Source organism: Anopheles stephensi, chromosome 2 (genome assembly GCF_013141755.1).
Source record: "Anopheles stephensi strain Indian chromosome 2, UCI_ANSTEP_V1.0, whole genome shotgun sequence".
NCBI classification, from domain to species: Eukaryota; Metazoa; Arthropoda; class Insecta; order Diptera; family Culicidae; genus Anopheles; species Anopheles stephensi.
This window is the reverse complement of record NC_050202.1, coordinates 10,738,126-10,759,867: the sequence shown is the minus strand read 5'-3', so window position 1 is coordinate 10,759,867 and position 21,742 is coordinate 10,738,126. Positions and strand designations below refer to the sequence as shown.

General features: G+C 46.2%; 4 protein-coding genes across 4 annotated transcripts; 2 read left to right on the top strand and 2 right to left on the bottom strand.

Annotated features, from left to right (window-relative positions):
• Positions 1-272: 272 nt before the first annotated feature.
• Positions 273-2,970, top strand: LOC118503933 (arylsulfatase B). Its single transcript, XM_036037780.1, has 3 exons — positions 273-1,455; positions 1,525-2,220; positions 2,272-2,970. The coding sequence occupies exons 1-3, from the start codon at positions 1,067-1,069 to the stop codon at positions 2,876-2,878; spliced, it is 1,692 nt and encodes a 563-aa protein (XP_035893673.1). The 5' UTR covers positions 273-1,066; the 3' UTR covers positions 2,879-2,970.
• Positions 2,971-3,110: 140 nt separating this feature from the next.
• Positions 3,111-6,189, bottom strand: LOC118503931 (zinc transporter 9). The gene is made up of 7 exons (XM_036037777.1): positions 5,723-6,189; positions 4,914-5,625; positions 4,711-4,837; positions 4,231-4,637; positions 3,823-4,151; positions 3,556-3,744; positions 3,111-3,484 (listed from the first exon to the last, which is right to left on the bottom strand). The coding sequence occupies exons 1-7, from the start codon at positions 5,768-5,770 to the stop codon at positions 3,440-3,442; spliced, it is 1,857 nt and encodes a 618-aa protein (XP_035893670.1). The 5' UTR covers positions 5,771-6,189; the 3' UTR covers positions 3,111-3,439.
• A 1,084-nt stretch (positions 6,190-7,273) lies between these two features.
• On the top strand, positions 7,274-18,752 carry LOC118503923 (ATP-dependent RNA helicase dbp2-like). Its single transcript, XM_036037753.1, has 3 exons — positions 7,274-7,454; positions 7,547-8,849; positions 9,182-18,752. The coding sequence occupies exons 2-3, from the start codon at positions 7,818-7,820 to the stop codon at positions 10,877-10,879; spliced, it is 2,730 nt and encodes a 909-aa protein (XP_035893646.1). The 5' UTR covers positions 7,274-7,454; positions 7,547-7,817; the 3' UTR covers positions 10,880-18,752.
• Positions 15,978-21,692, bottom strand: LOC118503942 (DNA polymerase interacting tetratricopeptide repeat-containing, protein of 47 kDa). The gene is made up of 2 exons (XM_036037819.1): positions 20,699-21,692; positions 15,978-20,626 (listed from the first exon to the last, which is right to left on the bottom strand). The coding sequence occupies exons 1-2, from the start codon at positions 21,601-21,603 to the stop codon at positions 20,350-20,352; spliced, it is 1,182 nt and encodes a 393-aa protein (XP_035893712.1). The 5' UTR covers positions 21,604-21,692; the 3' UTR covers positions 15,978-20,349.
• Between the last annotated feature and the right edge of the window lie 50 nt (positions 21,693-21,742).

Genomic DNA, 21,742 nt, shown 5'->3' with positions numbered 1-21,742 from the left:
GTCACTACACGGCGCCGTGTTATACGCCATTTCGATTTCGGTTGCAAAATCGATTCTTTTTTGGATGAAAATCTCTATTGTTTTTCGTTGGTATGATGAGAAGAACAAGGTTTGTTCGATTTCTTCGTAATTGGTGAGCTTGTTGGCTCAATTCTTTCGATCCCTCTCGCACATTTGTACGGAGGGATGTCAACACAAACCAAACGTCATCACCACACGACGACGCCGGGTACACTGTAAATTGTGCTCATTTAATTATTATTTGCTTTCTTTTATAAACAAACAAAGTGCAGCAAAGCTCTTGCAAAACTATTCTAACTACACAGTGCTCATGATTCGACGCAGCCACGTGAGTTTTGGGTTTTTATTTCTTACTAAATTAATTTGTTTGTTCAGCTTTACGTCCACCGCAAACAATGAGCTTATCATGTTTACCGCTCATGCTCGCCACTCTCGGGACCATTTTTACCGCGCTGCCGCGCTTTCAAACGACTGGAGAAAAAAGGCTTACAAAACTTCCACAAACAGCGGCTTTTAGTTACCCTGCATGTGGTTGCAAAAAGGGGAGGGTACGTGAAAAAAAGTGTACAAATAAATGGCGATAAACATAAATGCCGCCTGCCGGTTTTGGGGTAGCATCAAACGCCCGTGTATTTGTGTGCGTGCCAGAGAGAGCACCAGACAGGGGTTGGTGTAAGCTGACCGCGAAACGCATTCAAATTCTCGCGCGGTGGCAGTTAGAGTCAATCGCGCACTTTGGCCCGGTTGTAAGGGGTCGTCCGCTGTAGCCGCCGCAGCACACCAAGCATCGTGTTACAACGAAAAACCGGTCACCAGTTCACGACCAGCACGATCAGGTTTTTGGGGTGTATGCGCAAAAAAACAAGGTGTTTTTAAAGAGCCGGAGGAATACCGCACTGTGAAGGTGATTCGGAAAACGATTCAATTGTACCCTCGGTTTGGTGTTATTTAATAGTTGCAAATTAGTGCGCCGCCAAGCTTTTTGTGCATAACTGCGAGCGTGCTAAGTGATGGGGTTGTGCTGCTAGAGGCCATACCCCAATTTATGAAACAATATCGAGAGATGTGGCCCGGGCGTTATTTCGGAGCGGTCCTCATTGGCATCAATCTGGTACTGTCCTCTGAAGTAGTGCATGCTGCAGAAAGCACTCGGCCCAATATCGTTTTCATTTTAGCAGACGATTTGGGCTGGAATGATGTCGGTTTTCATGGATCGGCGCAAATCCCAACGCCCAATCTGGATGCGTTGGCCTACGCGGGCATCATTCTCAATCGGTACTACGTGAATCCGATCTGCACTCCGTCACGATCCGCCCTTATGACGGGCAAGTATCCCATACACACCGGGATGCAGCATACCGTGCTTTACGCCATGGAACCACGAGGACTTCCGCTGTCGGAGAAGCTGTTACCGCAGTATCTGAAGGATCTAGGGTGAGGAGACTTGGCGGCTAATTATTTAAAACATAGTTTCAATATGGGGTTCTTGTACGACACTCGTAGATACTCGAACCACATGGTTGGAAAGTGGCATCTGGGACACTATCAGCTGCGCTACACTCCACTGCAACGGGGATTCGACAGTCACACCGGTTTCTGGACCGGGCACCATCATATGAACGACCACACGGCAGTCGAACACGGTCACTGGGGGCTTGATATGCGGCGAGACTACGACGTAGCGTACGATCTGCACGGCAAGTACACAACGCACGTGATCGGCTCGGAAGCGATCAACATAGTGCAGGATCACAATACGAGCGTGCCACTATTTCTGTACGTCGCTCATGCCGCCGTTCATTCCGCGAATCCGTACGATTTCCTGCCAGCGCCGGACGGGACCGTTGCGGAGCTGGACCACATAGACAACTATCGTCGGCGTAAGTTTGCCGCCATGATGGTGGAACTGGACAGAACGGTAGGAGGCCTGGTGGAAGCACTACACGCCCGTGGCATGCTGAACAATACGATCATAGTGTTCAGCAGCGATAATGGTGGCCCGGCAGACGGGTTCAACGATAATGCCGCCTCAAATTGGCCGTTACGAGGGGTGAAGAACACACTGTGGGAGGGTGGTGTACGTGCGGCCGGGTTTATTTGGAGCCCGCTGCTACAAAACGTAAGCCGAGTGTCGCACCAGATGATGCAAGTTTCCGATTGGCTTCCAACGCTTTACGAAGCAGCAGGTGGCGATGTCAGGTAGGTGATTTACAGTCTCTTCGAGCGCTTCCTATATCATCATTCTTGCAGCTCACTACCATCCGACCTGGACGGTATCAGTGTGTGGAACGAGCTGAACAGCGGTGCTCCAACGAGGCGTATTGAGATACTGCACAACATCGACGACATTTGGGGCAGCTCGGCCCTCACCGTGGGCAACTGGAAGCTGGTCAAAGGTTCACACTACAATCGCACATGGGACGGCTGGTACGGACCGGCCGGGGTTCGCGACGAAAAATCCTACTCACTCGACACCGTCTCGAGCAGTCCGGCGGGCCAGATAATGGTGGAACTGAATATGCTTCCTTCGCGCGATCGCATCACACAACTTCGCCGAGACGGCACGGTTTCGTGTGGGGCCGGTGCTCACATGGCCAACGAGTGTAATCCGCTGGAAAGTGCCTGCCTGTTCGATGTGGAAAGTGATCCCTGCGAGTACAATAATCTAGCCGCCGAACATCTGCACATACTGCAATCCTTGCTCGCACGGTTGGCAGATTACAACAGTACGGCTGTGCCTCCGTCGAACTTGGAAGATGATCCTCGCGGTGAACCACAGCACTGGAACTACACGTGGCATAACTTTGGCGACGAGCCAGTGCCGGAAGTGTTGCTCAACGACAACCAAGATTGGTAACACTGTAGGACGGTATATGTTAATACTGAGAAGCTTTTTATTTTTCAGTTTCAACCCAAGAACTCTAAATAAATTAATTATTTAAACATTAAGTTAAACTTAATCGCTACTGCACCGTTTCGTGGTAAGCTCGCGCAGGTTTTTTCTTCACAATCAAACCACCACCTGCCGCTATACTTTGCTTTAGACCGCAGTAGAATCACAACAGCTAGTTTGCATCGGTAGACAAGCGTTAGTTTGTGTTGTTTGCTTTGCATTTATTGGTTCTATTAGTAGCCACCGTATTGTCTAACAATGAACATCGGCCGACGATCGGAACTTTATATTATGTATTTGTAGTTGATTTTGTTTTTAATTCTATACCTTTTCTCTCTTGTCTTGTACTGAAGTTGGAACGGTCACAACACACAGACGGTTCGCATGGACTGGAGCTCTTGATAGCTTTCTTGTTCGCGTTTCTTTATAGTGCCGTGCCGCAAAAACGTTGCTCGTGCTCATACTAATGACGTTAACAAATAAAACAAAACAAAAAAAACAGGAAGCCAGCTTTACTTTTATCGCTTACAGTATCTCCAAATCACAGTGTCTTATTTCGGGGAATTTTTTCTGTAAAAGAGATATGAGAGAGTGAAGGTTGATATTCTATTCGCGCCATTCAGTTTGGTGGCTGTGCTTACCCGTAGTTTCATTTCAATCCTATCAATTTCACCACCCATCAGATCGACAATGTTTTCGCCGTGTTTCAGCAGAAACGCTTCCAGCTCGTCGATCGTTTGGAACGTGCGGACCTCCTCCAGCAGCAGGTTTAGATCCTGCTTGTCCAGATAGACGCGCGTTAGCTCGCGTCCATCGAAATCCATTTCAGCCTACAGAGAAATCACACAAATAGAAGAAACCGATCTAAGCGAAAGATGCCCACCCGGGAACTTATTCGCTAGCCTTACCTTATATCTAACCAATGAGTTCCCCATATCTATACCCTTCACGTCATGGATCGCGCGGATCATAATGTCACTCTCCAGCTCGGCGTTGATCTTGTCGAGATTCTCCTGGCGAATCGAACGCCCAACCAATGCTGCCACGTTCGTGTAGATGATGAAGGACGCCACACCGCCCAGCATGCAGCCGACCAGCAGTGATCCTACCGCATCGGGGATCGGTGAACCGGTGTAGGTGGAAAGGCCCATGCAGGTTGCTGCTAGCGCTACACTTAATACCGCGGCGGCATCCTCCGTAAGTACCACATTAACGCACGGATCTTGTCCGCGGACCACTAAAAGTGCAATAAGGGATTATAATATGGAAAACTACCCCACTCAGTGTGTGTGTGTGTGTGCGGGTGTGCCTCTTACCGTAATCTCTAAAGCTCATTCCGAGGGCTTTCGCACCACTCCGACAGCTATTGATTGCCACCAGCAGAGTGGCACCTTCCGACACTAGCGATCCACCCAGGATGAAGAATGCCCAGAAAAAGTCATCAATCGGATGAGGATCCACCAGGCCCATTATGCCGTGATAGAACGACAGTCCCGTGCCGACACAGAAAATACCCACACCCGATATAAGCGATGACACGTACTTCATGTTGCTGTATCCGTACGGATGGTCGGAATCGGCGATCTGCGTCGATTTGTGGATGCCGTACGCCAGGATGAGCTGGTTAATCGTGTCCGCAAGCGAGTGAATCGTCTCCGCAAACATACTGTGCGAGCCCGTATACAACCAGGCGCCGAACTTGAACAGACAGTTGGTTGCATTGCTAGCGGAGAGAGAGACAATCGATTAGGCTTGGAATCACTTCCATAGTACGGAGCGGCACTTGGTCCAATTACATTGCGATCGCCGTCAGCACCACCTTGCCCGACTTCCCAAACAGTCCCGGTTCGGAATCGACCACATTTGTGCGGCTGCCAATCTCTCGCCGGTAATCGCGCAGCCTTCGCTTCACCGTAAATATATCTGTAAGAAAGGTATCGGAAATTGTAACAAAATTCGTCGTGCAGTTTGCTTTACCTAAGACGCGTGGTAAACGTACTCTGTTGGTGCATCTTCTTTTCGATTTCTCGTTTCAAGCATTCCTTCAGAAGATTTTCCCGCGATCCCCACACCTCGATCGCTTTCGCCTCCACATCCTTCCGCCAGTAGACCGTGATGGGCGGTTCCTGCTCGTACGGTGAGCGGCGCTTCGTTTTTGCCAACGATTCCAAATCGGAGGGTTTGAGCAGAAAATCCGACATGGCCCGTACCGGTGTGATAAAGTTTCGCTCCAGCGAAGAGCGCGAAAAGTCCACCCGGATGCGTTTCTTCGCTAGCTGGCGATTCTTTTCGGCCAGCTGTTCCTTCAGCTCGGCTTCCGCTTTGGCTCGGGCATCCTCTTCCGCAAGCAGCGACGGTTTTGGTAGGTCATCCTTTTTACCCGTTTCATTGTTTGGTTTCTCTATTATAATCTCTTGCAGCTTCGAGTCGGCCAGTGTGGTTTTTACCAACAGTTTGCCATGCTTCGTGTCTATCTCGAGGCGCGATTCCTGCTCGACCGGTGGTGGATTGGTGCTGCCTTGCGCTTGCACCTTTTCCTTCCGCTTGTCTTGCTCCTCCTTCGACTGGTTGACGATGCGTGACGAGGTGAAACTTCTTTGGTGGAACCGTTTATTGCCGCGCACCACTTGTCCGGCCAACACGGCGTCCATCCACGCGTGCGGCCTCGGTGGACATCCGAGCGAAAGTTTTCGCATCGGCACCTGGTGCAGCTACAAAGTGAAGCGGGTGAAGGAAAGCAAAAAAAAAAAACATTACTTAGAAATGTTGGCGTATGATCGGTCGATGTCGGTCGATCGGTTTAGTCACCTGACTCCGGTGGCATAGCAACAGCCATGCTGCTCGGTGAATCGTCATGTTGCGTCGGTGCGCGTTTGAGAAATAAAGCGTACAATAGAGGCACCTCCACTGGGGAGCGTGCCCTATGTCCTAGCTTTTCTTGTGGATAAAGGGGCTCTGGCCGGTTTCGGTCCCTGCGCTGACGTTGACGCTATCCGATAGGGGGTATTGAAATGGAGAGGGGTTTGGTTTGCGAAAAGGTGCTTTTTACAACTAATTTTGCCGATATTTCGCAATGGTTTGGGACATTTTTTCGCTACCCGAAGGCTGTTATGGCTCACTGTTATTTTTACACTTATTATTTCTTGCCGAAAAGGACTGTTTTGTTGACAATTTGTGTTTGACGTTTGCCGAGAGGTTCCCAATGCACAACCGGGTCGCGTTTTGGTCGAAACGGCCTGTCACCGTGTATGAAACACCAGGTTGTGAGAGTGTGTGTGTGCGTCTTGTCAGTTTCGGGTTTCTCACCAGGAAGATAAAAAAAACAGTATTAAGAAGAACAACTATCATTGCGAAGTGTAAACAACCAATGTTAATACCAAAAAGATGTGGTATTTTTCATCAATTTACACAAAATTATGCAAGAAATTTGAAATCTGGGAAAGATTTCGCTTCTCTCTAGCCCTCTCTGTCCATGGTAGTTTTCGGTTGAAGAGAGAGATAGCATGAAGTGATCTAAACAACGCAGGTAGATGAACCGAGATGATTTTAACGGAAAATTTTCGCAAATCCCCCCCTTTTTGGCGAAATCTTTTTGGCATCTCGCATCATGTAGCCTGGCTTATACATGAGAAAAAATGATGATAATGATAATGAAGCCAAGAAAAGAAAGTTCACAAAAGTTCCAGTTTTTTTAAATGACACAAAATTGGTCTGAAGATGTTTGTGTTTTGACCCCCGAAGGCAGTCGTACCAACGGTCAAAACAACCGCCTTCGGACCCCGATGCGACTGATTTTGCGCTCCGGGTTGTTGGCACCGTATAAACAAGCAGAAAGTTAGTGCGCGGAAAAAGTCGTTAATTGTACTGAAAATGGACTGCAAACATCTCAGATTTTGAGTAAGAATATTATTTTAAGCACTTCCTTATTCATAGGTTTTGAAAAACTTTGTAATGTCCACAAACTACAAAGAAAAGAAACAACAAATTTTGAAAACGTGTATTTATGACCATATGGTGGTGTAATCAGAACCTGGTGTGCACTTATTCTCACCACACGTCTACATCCACACGTTCGGGGATCTTTTCTCACTCGTTCACCAAAACTGACCGATATTCCCTTTATTCATAGATAATTATGATTCATTTGGTTTCAAAAAATACAAAATAAGGTTCCGTTTTCGTGTCATTCATCTTCTGATGCACAATAATCGGTAAATATCGCATATTGTCGACCGGTTTAATATAAACTATGGGATTGTAGAAAACGGCTCATAGTCAAAAAAAGGTCCCTCTTCGGTTGAGGGTTGTAAATTCACCACACCACAGCTTCGGGGTTTTTTTTACCAACACCTCGATTCATTTGTCTTCTCTCTCTGCTTTCTCTCTTCGATCCGTGAAGGTGTTCCGTGATATGGTGTGAACAAAAATTGGAAAAATTTCATAATTTCCAGTGTCCCGTGCTGTAAAAATCCGATAAAACTACAGCCCAAACGACAGAGCATCGGAATAGTGTGCGGAAACATCGTAAACGGAGATTTACGTAAGTAAAATTGGGTTGTGAAAATTTGCCCAGCACGCTCTTACAGCGACCAGATTTTCTTCTTTTGCTTCCATACATCGCCGCCATTGCAGTACATAATTAGCAGAGGCAGACAGAGAGAGAGAGAGTGACAGAGAAGCAGTTAGCGTTAAGTTAGGCAGAAAGAAAAGAGAGAGAGCCAAGCGATCCAGGTTTTCTAGACGACGGCCCCACAGCAGCAGAGTCCCATTTTATATCGATTGCGCACAAGTGCTTAGCAGAATAAAACTTCCCAAAGCAGCCATTTTTGCCCAAGTACCTGTTTTCTAAGCGAATCGAGCAGGCCGCAGCAAAACAAAGCAGCAGAAAAGGCGAGAGAACAACATGCAGTTCCAAGGCGCAGCACAACCGCACCAGGGTGGATTCCGTGGACCTCGCCCGGAGAAAAACGATTTCTATGTTGGCCAGCCCGGCAGCAAGCCGCCGCACTTCATGAACAAGCAGGGCCCACCCTCGATTCCTCCGTTCAACGCGAACGCGTTCGGAGGCCCGAAACCGATGTACCAGCAGAATGCTATTAACGGCGTTGGCCCGGGTGGGTTTAACAAGTTTGGTGGAGTGGGCGCCCGGTTCGGCGGCCAGCCCGGTACCATGCCGAAGAAGGACTTCGGTGGACCGAAAATGTATGGACCGGGAGGCAGCAAGCCGTACGGTGAGGACAAGCCATTCGACACGTTCGGTGGACCGAAGAAGTACCAGAGCACGAACCCAGGCATGGGAATGGGCGGATATGGTGGTGGCATGGGAAACCGCAACGGGTACGGCATGCGTTCGGACTACAACGGCTTCAACAAGGATGACCGGGCAAAGATTCAGTCGCTGAAGGCGAAGTACCCGGGTCAGAATCTGATGAAACCGATGTGGGAAAATCTGGAACCGTTCCAGAAGGACTTCTACGTACCGCACCCGAACGTGATGGCCCGTTCGTCCGAGGAAGTGCAGACGTTCCGCGAGCAGATGCAGATCACCGTGATGGGCAACAATGTGCCGCATCCGTGCCAGAACTTCGAGGAAGGTAACTTCCCGGAGTACGTGATGACCGAGATCAAGAAGCAGGGTTTCCCACGACCGACCTCGATCCAGTCGCAGGGTTGGCCGATTGCGCTGAGCGGCCGCGATATGGTCGGCATTGCGCAGACCGGTTCCGGCAAAACGCTGGCCTACATGCTGCCGGGCCTGGTACACATCTCGCACCAGAAGCCGCTGAGCCGTGGTGAGGGACCGATTGTGCTGGTGCTTGCGCCGACACGCGAACTGGCACAGCAGATCCAGACCGTAGTCCGGGACTTTGGTACCCATTCGAAACCCAACATCCGCTATACGTGCGTGTTTGGAGGAGCACTGAAAGGACCTCAGGTAGGTTGTTTATTCCTTCTATCGATATTATTATCTACCATTATACAAACTCTATTAGCAAATGCATGGACAGAGGAAGATTAACATACAACATGATGCTTACACGCGTGATTAAGTACATGAACGACTTCTTCTGAAGACATTGCCCGCATATTGCAATTGTCTGACCAGAAAGGCAAGAAGCCGATTTCATAACTGCCAAGAAGTAATCATTAACAATTTCTGTCAAGAGTCCTTGTTGTAAATCATCCAAGGGTTTTATTCTTTCTTCCGCGTTTTTAAATAAGTCTCCTAATATTTGTTTGTCATTTGTATTCCTCCTCCCCCAATAGGTGCGTGATTTGGAGCGCGGTGTTGAGGTGGTTATTGCTACCCCTGGTCGTCTGATCGATTTCCTCGAGCGGGGCATCACCAACCTTCGCCGCTGCACGTACCTCGTACTGGATGAAGCGGATCGTATGCTTGACATGGGTTTCGAGCCCCAGATTCGCAAGATTGTGGAGCAGATCCGTCCGGACCGGCAGGTGCTGATGTGGTCCGCAACCTGGCCAAAGGAGGTACAAACGCTGGCGGAAGATTTCCTGCGGGACTACATTCAGATCAACATTGGCTCGCTAAGCCTGGCGGCGAACCACAACATTCACCAGATTGTCGATGTGTGCGAGGAGAACGAAAAGGAGGGCAAGCTGCTGAAGCTGCTGAAGGAAATCGCTACGTCGGATGCGACGAACAAGATAATTATTTTCGTCGAGACAAAGAAGAAGGTGGACGATTTGCTGAAAAACATTGTGCGCGATGGGTATGGGGCAACGTCGATTCACGGCGACAAGAGCCAAACCGAGCGTGACTATGTGCTGCAAGACTTCCGGCATGGCAAGAGCACCATACTGGTGGCGACGGATGTGGCGGCACGTGGTCTTGACGTGGAGGACGTGAAGTACGTGATCAACTTCGACTACCCGAACTCGTCGGAGGATTACATCCATCGTATTGGGCGCACGGGACGCTGCTCGCAGTACGGAACGGCGTACACATTCTTCACACCAAACAACGGACGCCAGGCACGGGAATTGCTGTCTGTGCTGGAGGAGGCAGGTCAGCAACCGACGGTAGAGCTGATTGAGATGGCCAAGCAGGCACCGGGCGGCAAAGGGGGCCGACTGCGTTACTCGGTTCGTGGCAGTTACGGTGGTAGCAGCAGCATGAACAGCTACCAGCGTCGACCACCGTTCAATGGTGGTGGTGGATTCGGTGGTCCGCCCAAATACGGCGGCATGCAGAACGGGCCCATGGGCGGTGGTAACCGTATGGGTGGAATGCCGAACAAGTTCCGCGACGGTGGTATGTACCGGGGCGAGAACAGCTGGAACAAGGGTCCGAACGGACCGGCAATGATGGGAGGCCCGGGTGGCTATCAGTCCCACTCGCCCCAGTCACCGCAGGCTGCTGCAGTGGCGGCCGCTTCCGGTCAGCAGATGTACGAGGCGCCGCAGGCACAGCTCCGTGCGTACCACCCGAAGAACATCTATCCGGGACAGTATGACGACTACACGGCACTGTTTGCGGGCGGTGCGGCAGCAGCTGCTGCGCCGGGCGGTGGCATGCGCTACTACCAGAACAAGGCACACCAGGGTGGTCCGGGAGGCATGCAGCCAGGATCGCAGCCGGGCGGACGTTACAACCCGAACGGCGGCCAGTTCAACATGGATGGCACCCCGAAACCGAACAACGGCCGTGGAACGTATCCACCGAAACAGTACAACAATAGCTACGCTACCGGACCGGCCAATCCGAGCCATCAGTATCCGCAGCTGGCAGCGGCCGCTGCCGCTGCTGCCGCTGGGCAAACCATTCCGACGGCGGCACCGGCCGGATTCACCGGATTCGATCCTACCGGTGGACTGCAGTACCAGGCATCGTACCCGATAACGGCAGCGACCGCCACGTACTATCCGTATCCGGCGGCCACCGCTCCACCACCACCACCCCAGGCCCAGGCGGCCCCGGTCGTTCCGCCGGTACAGCAGTAAGGTGCCGGAACACACAGCAGCACCCACGGAAACACGATCGGAGAGAGAAAGCAAGGTTAGTTTTTAGTATCTTCCTTATTTATCCAATCCACAATACCATTACCTAAATAGTACGATAGAAATCGAACTGCACGGGAGGAAACATTTTACACGTATCGATTTGGTTTAGTAGAGAAACACGAAAAGGGTAAACAAATCAGTAAGAAAGTATCTCACGCGTTCGAAGGAAAAGAGCAGCAGTGGGTAGAGGGGCAAACTTTGCCCCCCCCTTTTTTTGACAAACTTGCAGCGCAAAGTTTCTCGTACGTTAGCAAAAAGAAAAAAAAAGCAACCTCCCAACTAATTAATATTATTTCCTTCCCTTCACTATATCGTCTGCCGGAAGATAGAAAACTTACGTTGCTGAAACTTCTGATCGCAAGAAAGCATACTAACACTATATACAATATAACCCTTTTGTCGCAAATGATTATATGAGAAGATAGGCGAGATAATATGAGATACACATTAAACTCGTGTACGCGCGCTGCTGCTGCTGGCCGCGGCCCTCCGTATGGTTAAGAGAGAGAGAGAGAGAGAGTCTTTTGCAGGCTCGTGCAAATAGGGCGAAGCGAGCCAATGAGGCAAACAGCGATCGCGAAGCGAGTATATACGATATACATTAATGTTTTGAATTTTTACATTTACTTTTCCTTATTGCAACAGTAACAAATGTTATGCTAAACGAAAACAAACAAAGCTATGTTAAAAGGCAAGAAGCGCTAAAGCGCGTTGCGCGCCTTTTACACGCATAACTAGCGGGTCGGTTTTTGTTTGTGCGTGCGGACGAAAGTGAAAGTGAAACTAACCCGCGCCCTGAAGTACACATCTGTTTTCAGTAGTAGTCAGTAGTGAGAATAGAAAACAATTTTGTTAAACGAACGGTCGTCATTCGAAACACTTCCTACGAAAACCAACCGTGTGTTTGCATGCAAACAATCGTATGCACGGGGGAACAAAGCGAAAGAGTGAAGGAAACAAGACGCGAGTGTGTATACTCTCAAATCCTCCCTTTTGAATTTGCTGATTGTTAATAGTGGAAAAGCATTTTTGGGCAAAGTGTGTAGACAAAACCAATAGGTCCAATCAGATTCCCCCATCGTCGGCTCATACTGGCAACGATACAGGGAGAGCAGCGCGGCCTAGGGCACAAGATCCCTTTTTTTTCTGCTTTGCCTAATCTGTGCTTGCCAGCATGATTGGATCCGATTTATAGGTATAACCTGGAAACGGGATATCGCTCTAGGAGGGTATCCCAGGCAGTATTCTTCAGAACGACACAGAACTGAATCTCTCTTTTAATTTGTTGTGACTTATTTCATTGGTTAAAATTTAAAACAAACAACAAACACGTACAGCAATTTCAAAGGATCAAAATAGGGGAATTCTCTGGTATTGTGATAAGAAAGTTTCGCTTGCTTAAATAATTGCAAAGAGATGGCGAGCCGCATATTTGTTGGAATACCCACACAACAACAACACACAGCAAAATGGGAAGCATTATCTTCCACAATGAAATGCATACGTATGCAGTATTTGTGCTCCTATCACTAACTGTTGGGAGAAAAGTATAATTTTTAAATGCCACCATGTTAAGAAAATTGCTAGTCTCCTTGATATCACACAAAGGGGTTCGCCAGTTCGTTACATATATTGCATATGTAAGCGAATGTCCTGTGAGTGTGTGTGTTTTTTTGTTGGTCCTTTACCTATTCTTTTCAATCTGTTACGTTAAATCACACACCCACCAATAGTTAACGGATACATTCCTTTTGCACTCCGATGTATCAGACCAGTAGTAAGAAGAAACATATATTCCAGCCTTCCAAGTCAAGTGTGTACCTGTTAAATCATCTCCCTCGGAACGAGAATGTAGTGGTGGAACAGCGAACGCATAATGTTCACCTCGCGACAGTTCGACGAATCTCTTGCATATGAAGTGAAGGAGATTAGTGAACCAAAACTGCAAGATGCTACTTATAATAGTGCAGCTTGTCGCCACACACACCTAGACACAACATATGTACGATAGGCATGTGTTACGTTCTTAACATTGTCCTATTTTTGTTGTCAAAACCACTATCACATAGCGTGTGTTGTGTGCGTGAAGGAAAAGCGTCTGACTCGATGCGTTCGTGTTATGCTTTCAGTAAGTCCTCGCGCATTATATCTAGTCAGAATGGCAAACAAAAGTCCCCCCCGCAGGCAGGTGGTGGGTGTGATGTTGAAGGTAGTGTTTGTGACCACACATGACAACATGCTATTTAGACGATGCGAATACGAAAAAGCATGTGGAAGTAGCAGTTCAATCATTGCCCCAAAAACAACATTACTCGGTCAAAACTATACTTCACTCTGGCACAATGTGTGTATGTGTTGTGGCAAGTGTGGTGTCGTTAGGGCGGCTCACCTGACGCAGCCGAGATATAGTAGTGGTTGATGATGCTGGTAATGGGGTGATCTTCCAAGCAAACATAGCAGACATATAATGTCCTGGGAAATTGACATTGTTCATAAACACACACACACAAACTACTAACAACACAAACCAAACAAAATGCCTTCTGTAAACTGTGATCGAATCTCGTGTTCCTTATTCAATTGCTGCGTTTGGTGGTGGTATCCAGAGCGCCGCGCGTTGCGTGTGTGATTTGAAGGTGATTTTAGCTCACAAAGAGGCACAAACAAACTGCACATTTGTATTTTTGTTTGTCTGATAAAATTAAAAAAAGGACAGGTAGATGAAATATGATTCTGCCCCTTGTCTGGACTGGGAGAATAATATGGTAGGGCAGGCAATTTTTGTGTTAGAGGAAAAAACCACACCCTACAAGCGGAATGTAATTGGTGTTGCTTACTTTACCGAATTCTTCAAAGCAAAGGCCATGGAAAAGAAAAAACACAGACAATTTTACCAAATATTTGGACCTTTGAAGTATTAGCGATTAGGTTTGATTCCAGAGTTTAATTTTTTTGTTTAATGTATTCCGTGCCTGTGTGAGCTAAGGCCTAGCGATCGTACACTGTGCGCTCTTCTTTACACATGGGAGCCCCATGCCTCTCTACTCGCAACAGCAGAGGCTCATGTGATAGACCTGGGTTTTGTGGGATCGAAAGTAGAGGGGGGAAAGGGGGATGGGAGTGGGAGAGAGAATATGGTGAACGTTGTTCCGGGTCGAATAAGGATCACCGATAGACTGATGCATAATGCTCCCCCCCCCCCCCCGCGGATTCGAATACACGCGCACACACACACACACTTTTCTTACAATACTACAAAACGGTAGTAGGAAAACAAAGTCCTAAGAAACGAATAATCCCACCAACCATAAAGTGCAGATAGCGCATTTTATTTCATTCAATTAAGAACAACATGATCGGTGAAATCAAGTATCGTTATGCTGTTATGCGATGCATGGAAGAAGCATACCTAGAGCATACCACTTTTCTCTAAGCCACGGTATAAAGCTGTGTGTGGAAAACAAGTGTTTGGGGGAGAGGGGAAAGGCGAATAATTACTGTAAAAGCAAAAAAAAGTAATTACCGAACACGAAATGCTCTTTGTTCGTTGTGCTCTCTTTTCCCCCGGAACCAGCAGATCTCGCGGTATGATTTTAAATCGCTTTACTTGCCAAAAATGCATTGCAAACAATTGGAAATGCATCTTTAAAATGTACGCTGCTCGCCTCTCTGTTTAGGGGGGGAAACACGTGTATAAGGATTCTATCATTTAGGTTTGGGTTAGCGGGGTTGCCCTTTTTGATTAGCGAAACGAAACACAAGAGAATCGAAATGATCCCATGCTGTACTATTGTTGTAATTGGGCCAATAATCACCATCACAACCCGGTCACAACATCGCGTTCCACTGCTGAAGAGTAGGTGTATGTAGAACTCTCTTTCAGCCTTTGCCACAGATTGTCTGCGGACAGTAATTTACAAGAGGCCGGAATACTTTAAAATGGTCCTCCTCTTGGTGAGTGCGAAACTATTAACAAAAATGCTACACTAAAATTCCCCGCAAACATGAAGCATACAGTTTATAACACAGACTCAAAAAAGGTATTTTGAGCAACAGAGAAGCAACACGCAATCAGGAGGGAAACCAGGGATAGGGAATCAAACGACAAGAAGAACAGAAAAAATGAGAACAAAACTTGTCGTAAAATTTGCAAATCTTTCACGCGAAGCTCTAGATCGAAATTGGAAAACCACAAACCACAAAGTTCGACTTGATAAGGAAAGAAGAAACAAACGTAGAAACTGAAAAAGAAACAGAAAATTGTCAAACAATCCACTGGAAAAAACGTGGAAGAAGATACACACGAAAGGAAAGTAGTAGAATGAAACAAGTCGTTTGATAAATTTGTCGTCCTTCTTTTGCTAATTACATATATCCCCTTACACATATATATTACATATTACACACCTACACACACATTATTTTTTTAATCTACTAGCAACTAAGCAAGTGTATGTGTTTTTTGGTGTGTATGAATACGCTATGAAGAAACGCAATGTTTGTTAGAAGAAACATGTTAAACTTGAAAATATTATTTCCAATCACTCCAACTCCACCAATCCACGACGATATAACAGCTGACAAAATAGCGAACAAATTTGATTTTTTCTTCAACAAACGTTGAAATGGTTCACCGATGTTCGAATGTGCCAGGTCGAAACTGAAATAGGCTTGTTATATGCAACTTTATACAACAATTGCACGTTCAGTAACGGATACTTTTGTACGGTGAGATGGATGAGAAGCTCCAAATTCAAAAGTCTTGCTGCGTAAACAGAAAACTTTCTTCAATGTTCAGCTAGAGCTGGTTTAGTGTTTCTCGATGCACACAAACACACAAGTAACAAGTCATTGGTATTATTGGGAAAAAAGCATGCGTGAGCCGTTCAAATATATATATGGTCCCACGTGTATTATATTTAACGCATATAATGAATACGTTTGCGCCAATTTGCTATGGAGATGATAACGGAAAACACACAAATACACACGAATCATATTAATGTCTTAGATGGAACTGGTAGCGTTTAAAGAAGAAGAAGAAAAAACGGCTAAGGATAATATCTTATTACAGTGAATAATCAGATGCGTAACCGTCGTTTCGTCACAAAACAGATCGAGGAACAATTTTTTACTTTCTTATGAACTTTTTAAAAGCATCGACGATCGAGTGAGAGAAAAGCGCAAGAAACAGACCGACAGACCGAGTTGTTAAATCGAAAGAGCACAGGACTCATGGTCAACAACAGGAAACATCAGCAAGATGATGGATGGTTGGCAGCTAAAATCGTAACGCACCATTTTTCAGAAGAAAAACAATCTATCCTTTTGCACATACTATAGAGAAAGCTCATCAAACTAGAGCTAAAGAAGCTCCTTCTTTTGGCATGCGTCGTCACCGTTAAAGGTGTTTTTTGTTTTGTTTTTGTCTGTTCTTCTTCTAAACCCACATTCATTGTGTGCTTACGGTTAAGGGGTTTTGCTGTGTAGTGATTAGATTTAAGTTTTTCTTTTTAACAGACAAAAATGCGAATACACAAGTTGTTGCATGCCCGCCCGGTCAGGAAAAAATCAACCAAAATCCGATTGATCATCGATTCGTGGAGGAGACAAGGCACACGTGTCAGGTTATTCTAGGTTTTTTAAAATTAAGCACACTTCTCTTATAGAACTTGCAGCAGACAAAAAACACACACACACAGACATAGAAATTTATCACTGAATTTTTAGTTCGCTGTGTAGCGTTAAAATCATCCACAGCAACAGGAAGGGGGGGGTAGTGTCCTTCTTAAATTCTGATTCCAAGTGTGATAAAGCAAAGCGAACATAATTCTCTTCCTTTTGCACAAGTCGCCATTTTTTTGTTTTGTTCGCTAGGTAAATTAATTCAGGTTTCATTTGGGATGCACGAAAAATCCCCCGAAAACTATACGATAGTAAGCATTATTCAGCACACTCTGGAAAAAAAACCAATGAATATAGAGAAGGGTGTATGCTTCTCAAACGATTCAAAAGATGATTCAGACTAATGATAAAAATGGTAGGAAGGATAGCGCCAAGAGCTAGAAACACATGCCAGAAAATAATGGGTCGCACACTACACAACACTTACACGATGCGATCAACGTGTTGCAAAATATGCGCCCACGGAAGTGGAAGGAAGGGACCGGACCCCGTTGGACATTACATCAAAAAACGACCCAGTGTGGTTATATGTGTGTGTGTATGTTTGTGTATGATCTGCTGAAAAAAAAAGAAAAGAAGAAAAAACACACATTACCAGCAAGCCGAGCGAGTGTTGGTATAGCAGACATGTAAAAGATGTATTTTGCATGCATATAAACGGAAAAAGCGTAAGATATCGCCAATAATACATTTACATAGCAAAAATGTGCAGAAGCGGAAGGGAACGTACGAACCTTTTTGCTTTTTTCCATGTCTCTGAATGAATGATGAATCATGCAGCGAACAAAAGGTTTTCACAAAAAAAACGAACGAACGGAAAAAACACATACAATTACTACAAGAAAAGCTATGAATCTTAACCAGTTATTAAAGGAACAAAATTCTTTACAAAGAACGCAACAGGAAGGAACACAAAGCGGAAACATTCTCAAGAACCCGGAAACATGAGTTGTGTTGCGTAGCGAAGATACTGATAATAACCATGCAGGAATAATATGTTATGTGAAATTCTCAAAAGCATATTTAAAAAAAGCAAGACACCTAAGCGAAACATAAATAGTACGGAACACACGACACACCAGGCACCCGAATTTGGTTGAATAGGGGTGAGAGCCATGGTGTTGTTACCTCTCTGTTCGAATACCTTCGAACACGTTACAAAGAAGAAAAAAAAAGGAAAAATGTCGTCGGAAAAGCGGAAAAGAGACCATTTTCTCGTAGACATAAATGTACGTCTCGTTGATCTCAATTGGTTTAATGTGGGAAAGATCCAATATGAACGCGCGAATTTCGAACGAAATCGAAATTAGCCCCTAAAGCAATCCGCGCACCTGTGGAGTGCGTGCAAAGGACTAATTGCTATACCAGGAAAAGTACCTTTCCTTGCAAAATGGTGATGATGGTGGTTGTTGATCATCACCACCCCCTATTCGTTGTGCATGGCGAAGCACGAGGAAAATCGTGCAGAAAAAGGCGGCATTCGTCAATATGACGGTAAAAGAGGCAAACGATTTTTTACCAAAATCCGCTGAAACATGTCCAAGTGTGCACTAAAATGTGTTTCGAAGGACAACTTTCTGACAAAACAAAATGGCTGTGTTGTGTGTGTATGGCGCGCAGAGGAATAAACAGATCCCCTGCATACATACAGCCGAGCAACACACCACTACCAAATAAGCAGCACCGCGCTTCCTCGTGGTGTGCTCCTCCCATCCGAGAGTGTGTGTGTGTTCCGAGAAGTGTTCCGTGTTGTTGTTTTTTCGTTCCACACAGCAGGGTATTTAACATATTAATAATAACTATATTTTTGTGAAAACACTAGAGAACGCTGAATGAGCTCGAGAGACGGGAGGGAGAGAGAAAAAAATGTACCATTGTGATATTTTATATTTAAAGTTAATATGTAACAAACAAAAAACATCCAAAAACACACATATACACTCAAGAAAAAACCACGAACGAACGAAGAAGACAGAACAGGCAAACGACCGGAAAAAGGGGGGATAAATCGGGGAAATTCCTAACAACTAGGAGAAAAGGGTGTGCAAAAAAAAACACAAGCCACGTTCACGTTTTTTTGAAACAGAGGCACCAAAGGAAAAACGACGGAAACACAGGAAAGGCAGGAAAAAAACAGTAGAAAAAGCCCATTACGCTTATTACAATTTTGCGACGAAAAACCCGATAAGTATATCCGACTCGAACGAAAGCTCTTAGGATCTCAACCATTAAATGTCCAATTAATCCGGGCGGAAAAAAGGACTAAGTCAAACCAAAACCCCATAAGCGCATCCTGTGGTAAACAGCTGGGTGTCCAGAAACCCCAATATAGGAAGCTGAGAGTGTCTCAGGCGCCTCAGGAGAGTGTAATGTCTAGAAACAGCTAGAGGGCCGTTGTAGTGGAATTTAGGGCGCAAAGCGTGTGTGTGTGAGAGGCAGAGGTGGAAAGGCAATTCGTTGTTGGTAATTTTGTAGTATTTTTTCTGCTGCCCTTTTTGAGCAACAATTCACGACAAGAGCGAAGCACACCATTCGCCCGTTAATGTGTGTATGGAATGAGTGTATGAAGTCTCAAGAGGAAAACACACAACACACCTTCAATCCAGCAACCACCCAAGAAGCCGAGATTTATCTCGAATTATATCCTCAAAACCCCCTCAAAGCTACCAAACCAATGTGCGGAAAAGTATCACTTCCAATAGCAGCTCTAAATTATACACACAAAACGACTAGAGAACTTAAGACTCGGTTTGGTTTTGTACCGGTGAAAGCAATAGAGAGAAGAAAAAAAAGCCTGGAAAACCTTACACAAAGTGGATGATGGTATAACACCCCAAGAAAGGAGGGGGATGCCTGAGATAACAGGAGATCATACAATTGTTTTTCCCCTCTACAAAAAAAAACGTAATGCCACAACCACGTGTTTGGATCGTTTCTTGGTTGGTGTGCCTGGAAACGTCGTACAACACACCACTGGATAGGACAAGCAACGATGTTAAGAGAGAGTTAGAAGAGGAGGCATGTGTGCGCACACCCTCTCCCCCGTGAGAGTAGTGAGTGCGGTGATCGTCGTCACGATGCTGTGAAAATTCATACAAACCACCACTTCCTGATTTATTGTTGAGCCTATCATACAAGCCCAAAAGCCGCCGTACGTCCGTGTTTCCTTTTTGCCATTGTCTGCAACTGAGCGGAAATTGACGACACCTTGATTTAATTTATTTTGTCCATTTCTTTTTTTTTTTTTGAACGGAAATGCTTTCGTTTGCCATTCTGATCATCCCAGGAGAGAAAGCCACTAACTAGCTTGATTTTAGTAGAGTGCGCAGTCATTTTCTTCAGCACATTTTTTTCCTAGAATTTCATCCTCGCTTTCGAATGGTATTATAGCTTACGGTCCGAGCATGTATCGGCGGCTCATCAAAATTCCTTTTCCCCTTCCGCCATCAATTTACCATTTGGTCTATTCCTCGTTGATGTGAAACCACCATTCTTTTTTCTTTAAATAGAGCTACCACATTTTTAATTCGTTTTTGTTACTTCTGAACAAAAGAGTTTCTTCAGAGAGAGAGAGTAAATCCTTTAAAACGCATATTATATATTGCAACATAAAAATATGAATAAAAATCATGTGTAATTCACTAATAAGCGACAGCGTTTCGTTCGTACATCCGATATCCGAAATTTATTTCACCTTTTTGTGCCGCTTCTCTCTTTTGCCCTTATCACCAATGATTGAGTTTAAGTGGTATCCTTGTTTGATTCACGAACGATTCTTCCTGCTTGGAGCCCTTCACCACAATGTAAAACGTAAGGGTACCCTGGTACACGAGGAACGTCCGTTCTGCTACAATCTCCTGGATCGTTTTATTCTTGTCCACGATGTAGGGAAAGCCAAGAATCCTATTTTCATAGTAAACGTTTACTTTGTTTGCCCGGTACAAACCCGCCTTATCGTACTCGAGCGGTTCCTCGAACAGTTGCTCCAGCACTTCTTGCATTCTGGGGAAAAAAGGAAAGAAGGAGACAATGAATATTATTGCTCTAATCTTAACCAGGTGTAAACGTACGTACTTGGTCGTTTCCGGAAGCTGCTGCTGGAAATCGGTCGTTTGAAACTCTGGATAGCAAAACACTACCGGCCAGGATAGGACACCATTTTCATCGCACGATACCATAAAGTCTTCCAACGGTGCCAAACGTGGCCGCAGCTTACGCTCATCGTCCAGCGCTTTTGGTTCCTCAAACTTTACCATCCGCTTCTGCAACTCCGCCACGAGCCGATCCCATTTCTGCTCCTTTTCCCGCTCCAGGCGAGCTTCCTTCCGGCTGTCACGATTCTGTGCGGCTTTTCGCGCGAGGCAAGATTTTCGCAACTCGACCGCGGCACTGTTTGTAGAATCACGCTGCAGTATTGTGTCGCAGAGCTCAACGCACAGATCGAACCGATCGAGTGCCGAGGCACACTGGGCCGCACGCCACCGGGGCTTGTCGTAGTCGGGGTTCAACTCCAACGCTTTCTGAGCGTCTTGCAGGGAAGTGCGGTAGTTTTTCAGCGAGTAGTTTGCGGCGCTACGATTATTGTACAGGATCGCTTTGTACGCCGCATCGCCAACCTTGTACCGGAGCGCTTCCGTGTAGCTCAGCACGGCCATCCGGAACTTGCGGTGCTGCATGTAGAACCGGCCGTCCTCTTTGTACGTATCGGCCAGCTCTTGCTCCGTGTTTTCCTGTGGATCGTACTTCAGCTGCTGCAGTCCTTCCATCAGTGGGCTCAGTGGTTCGCCCGGTTCGGGTGATTTTTGCATGAAAAACGGATGCTTGGCCATCTCTTCCTCCCAGCGGTCTTCGGGCCATCCTTCGGTGTAGCGCCTTTTCTCCAGCGAGCTGATGAAGGCATCCAGGTCTCTATCCAGCTGGGCCGCCAATTCAAGCCGTTCCTGCTCGGAAAGCACTTTTTTCGCCTGTTTTTCTTCCATGTTCGGAATGTTTCACTTGAACGACGGTGGTAAAATTTTATTCGACAGCCGGCAAGCAGCAGCAACGAAACACGCGAAGTTGTTTTGATGGTGAACCGTCAGTTGGTGCGTTTATGCGTGATAGTTCTCGAGTCCAAAG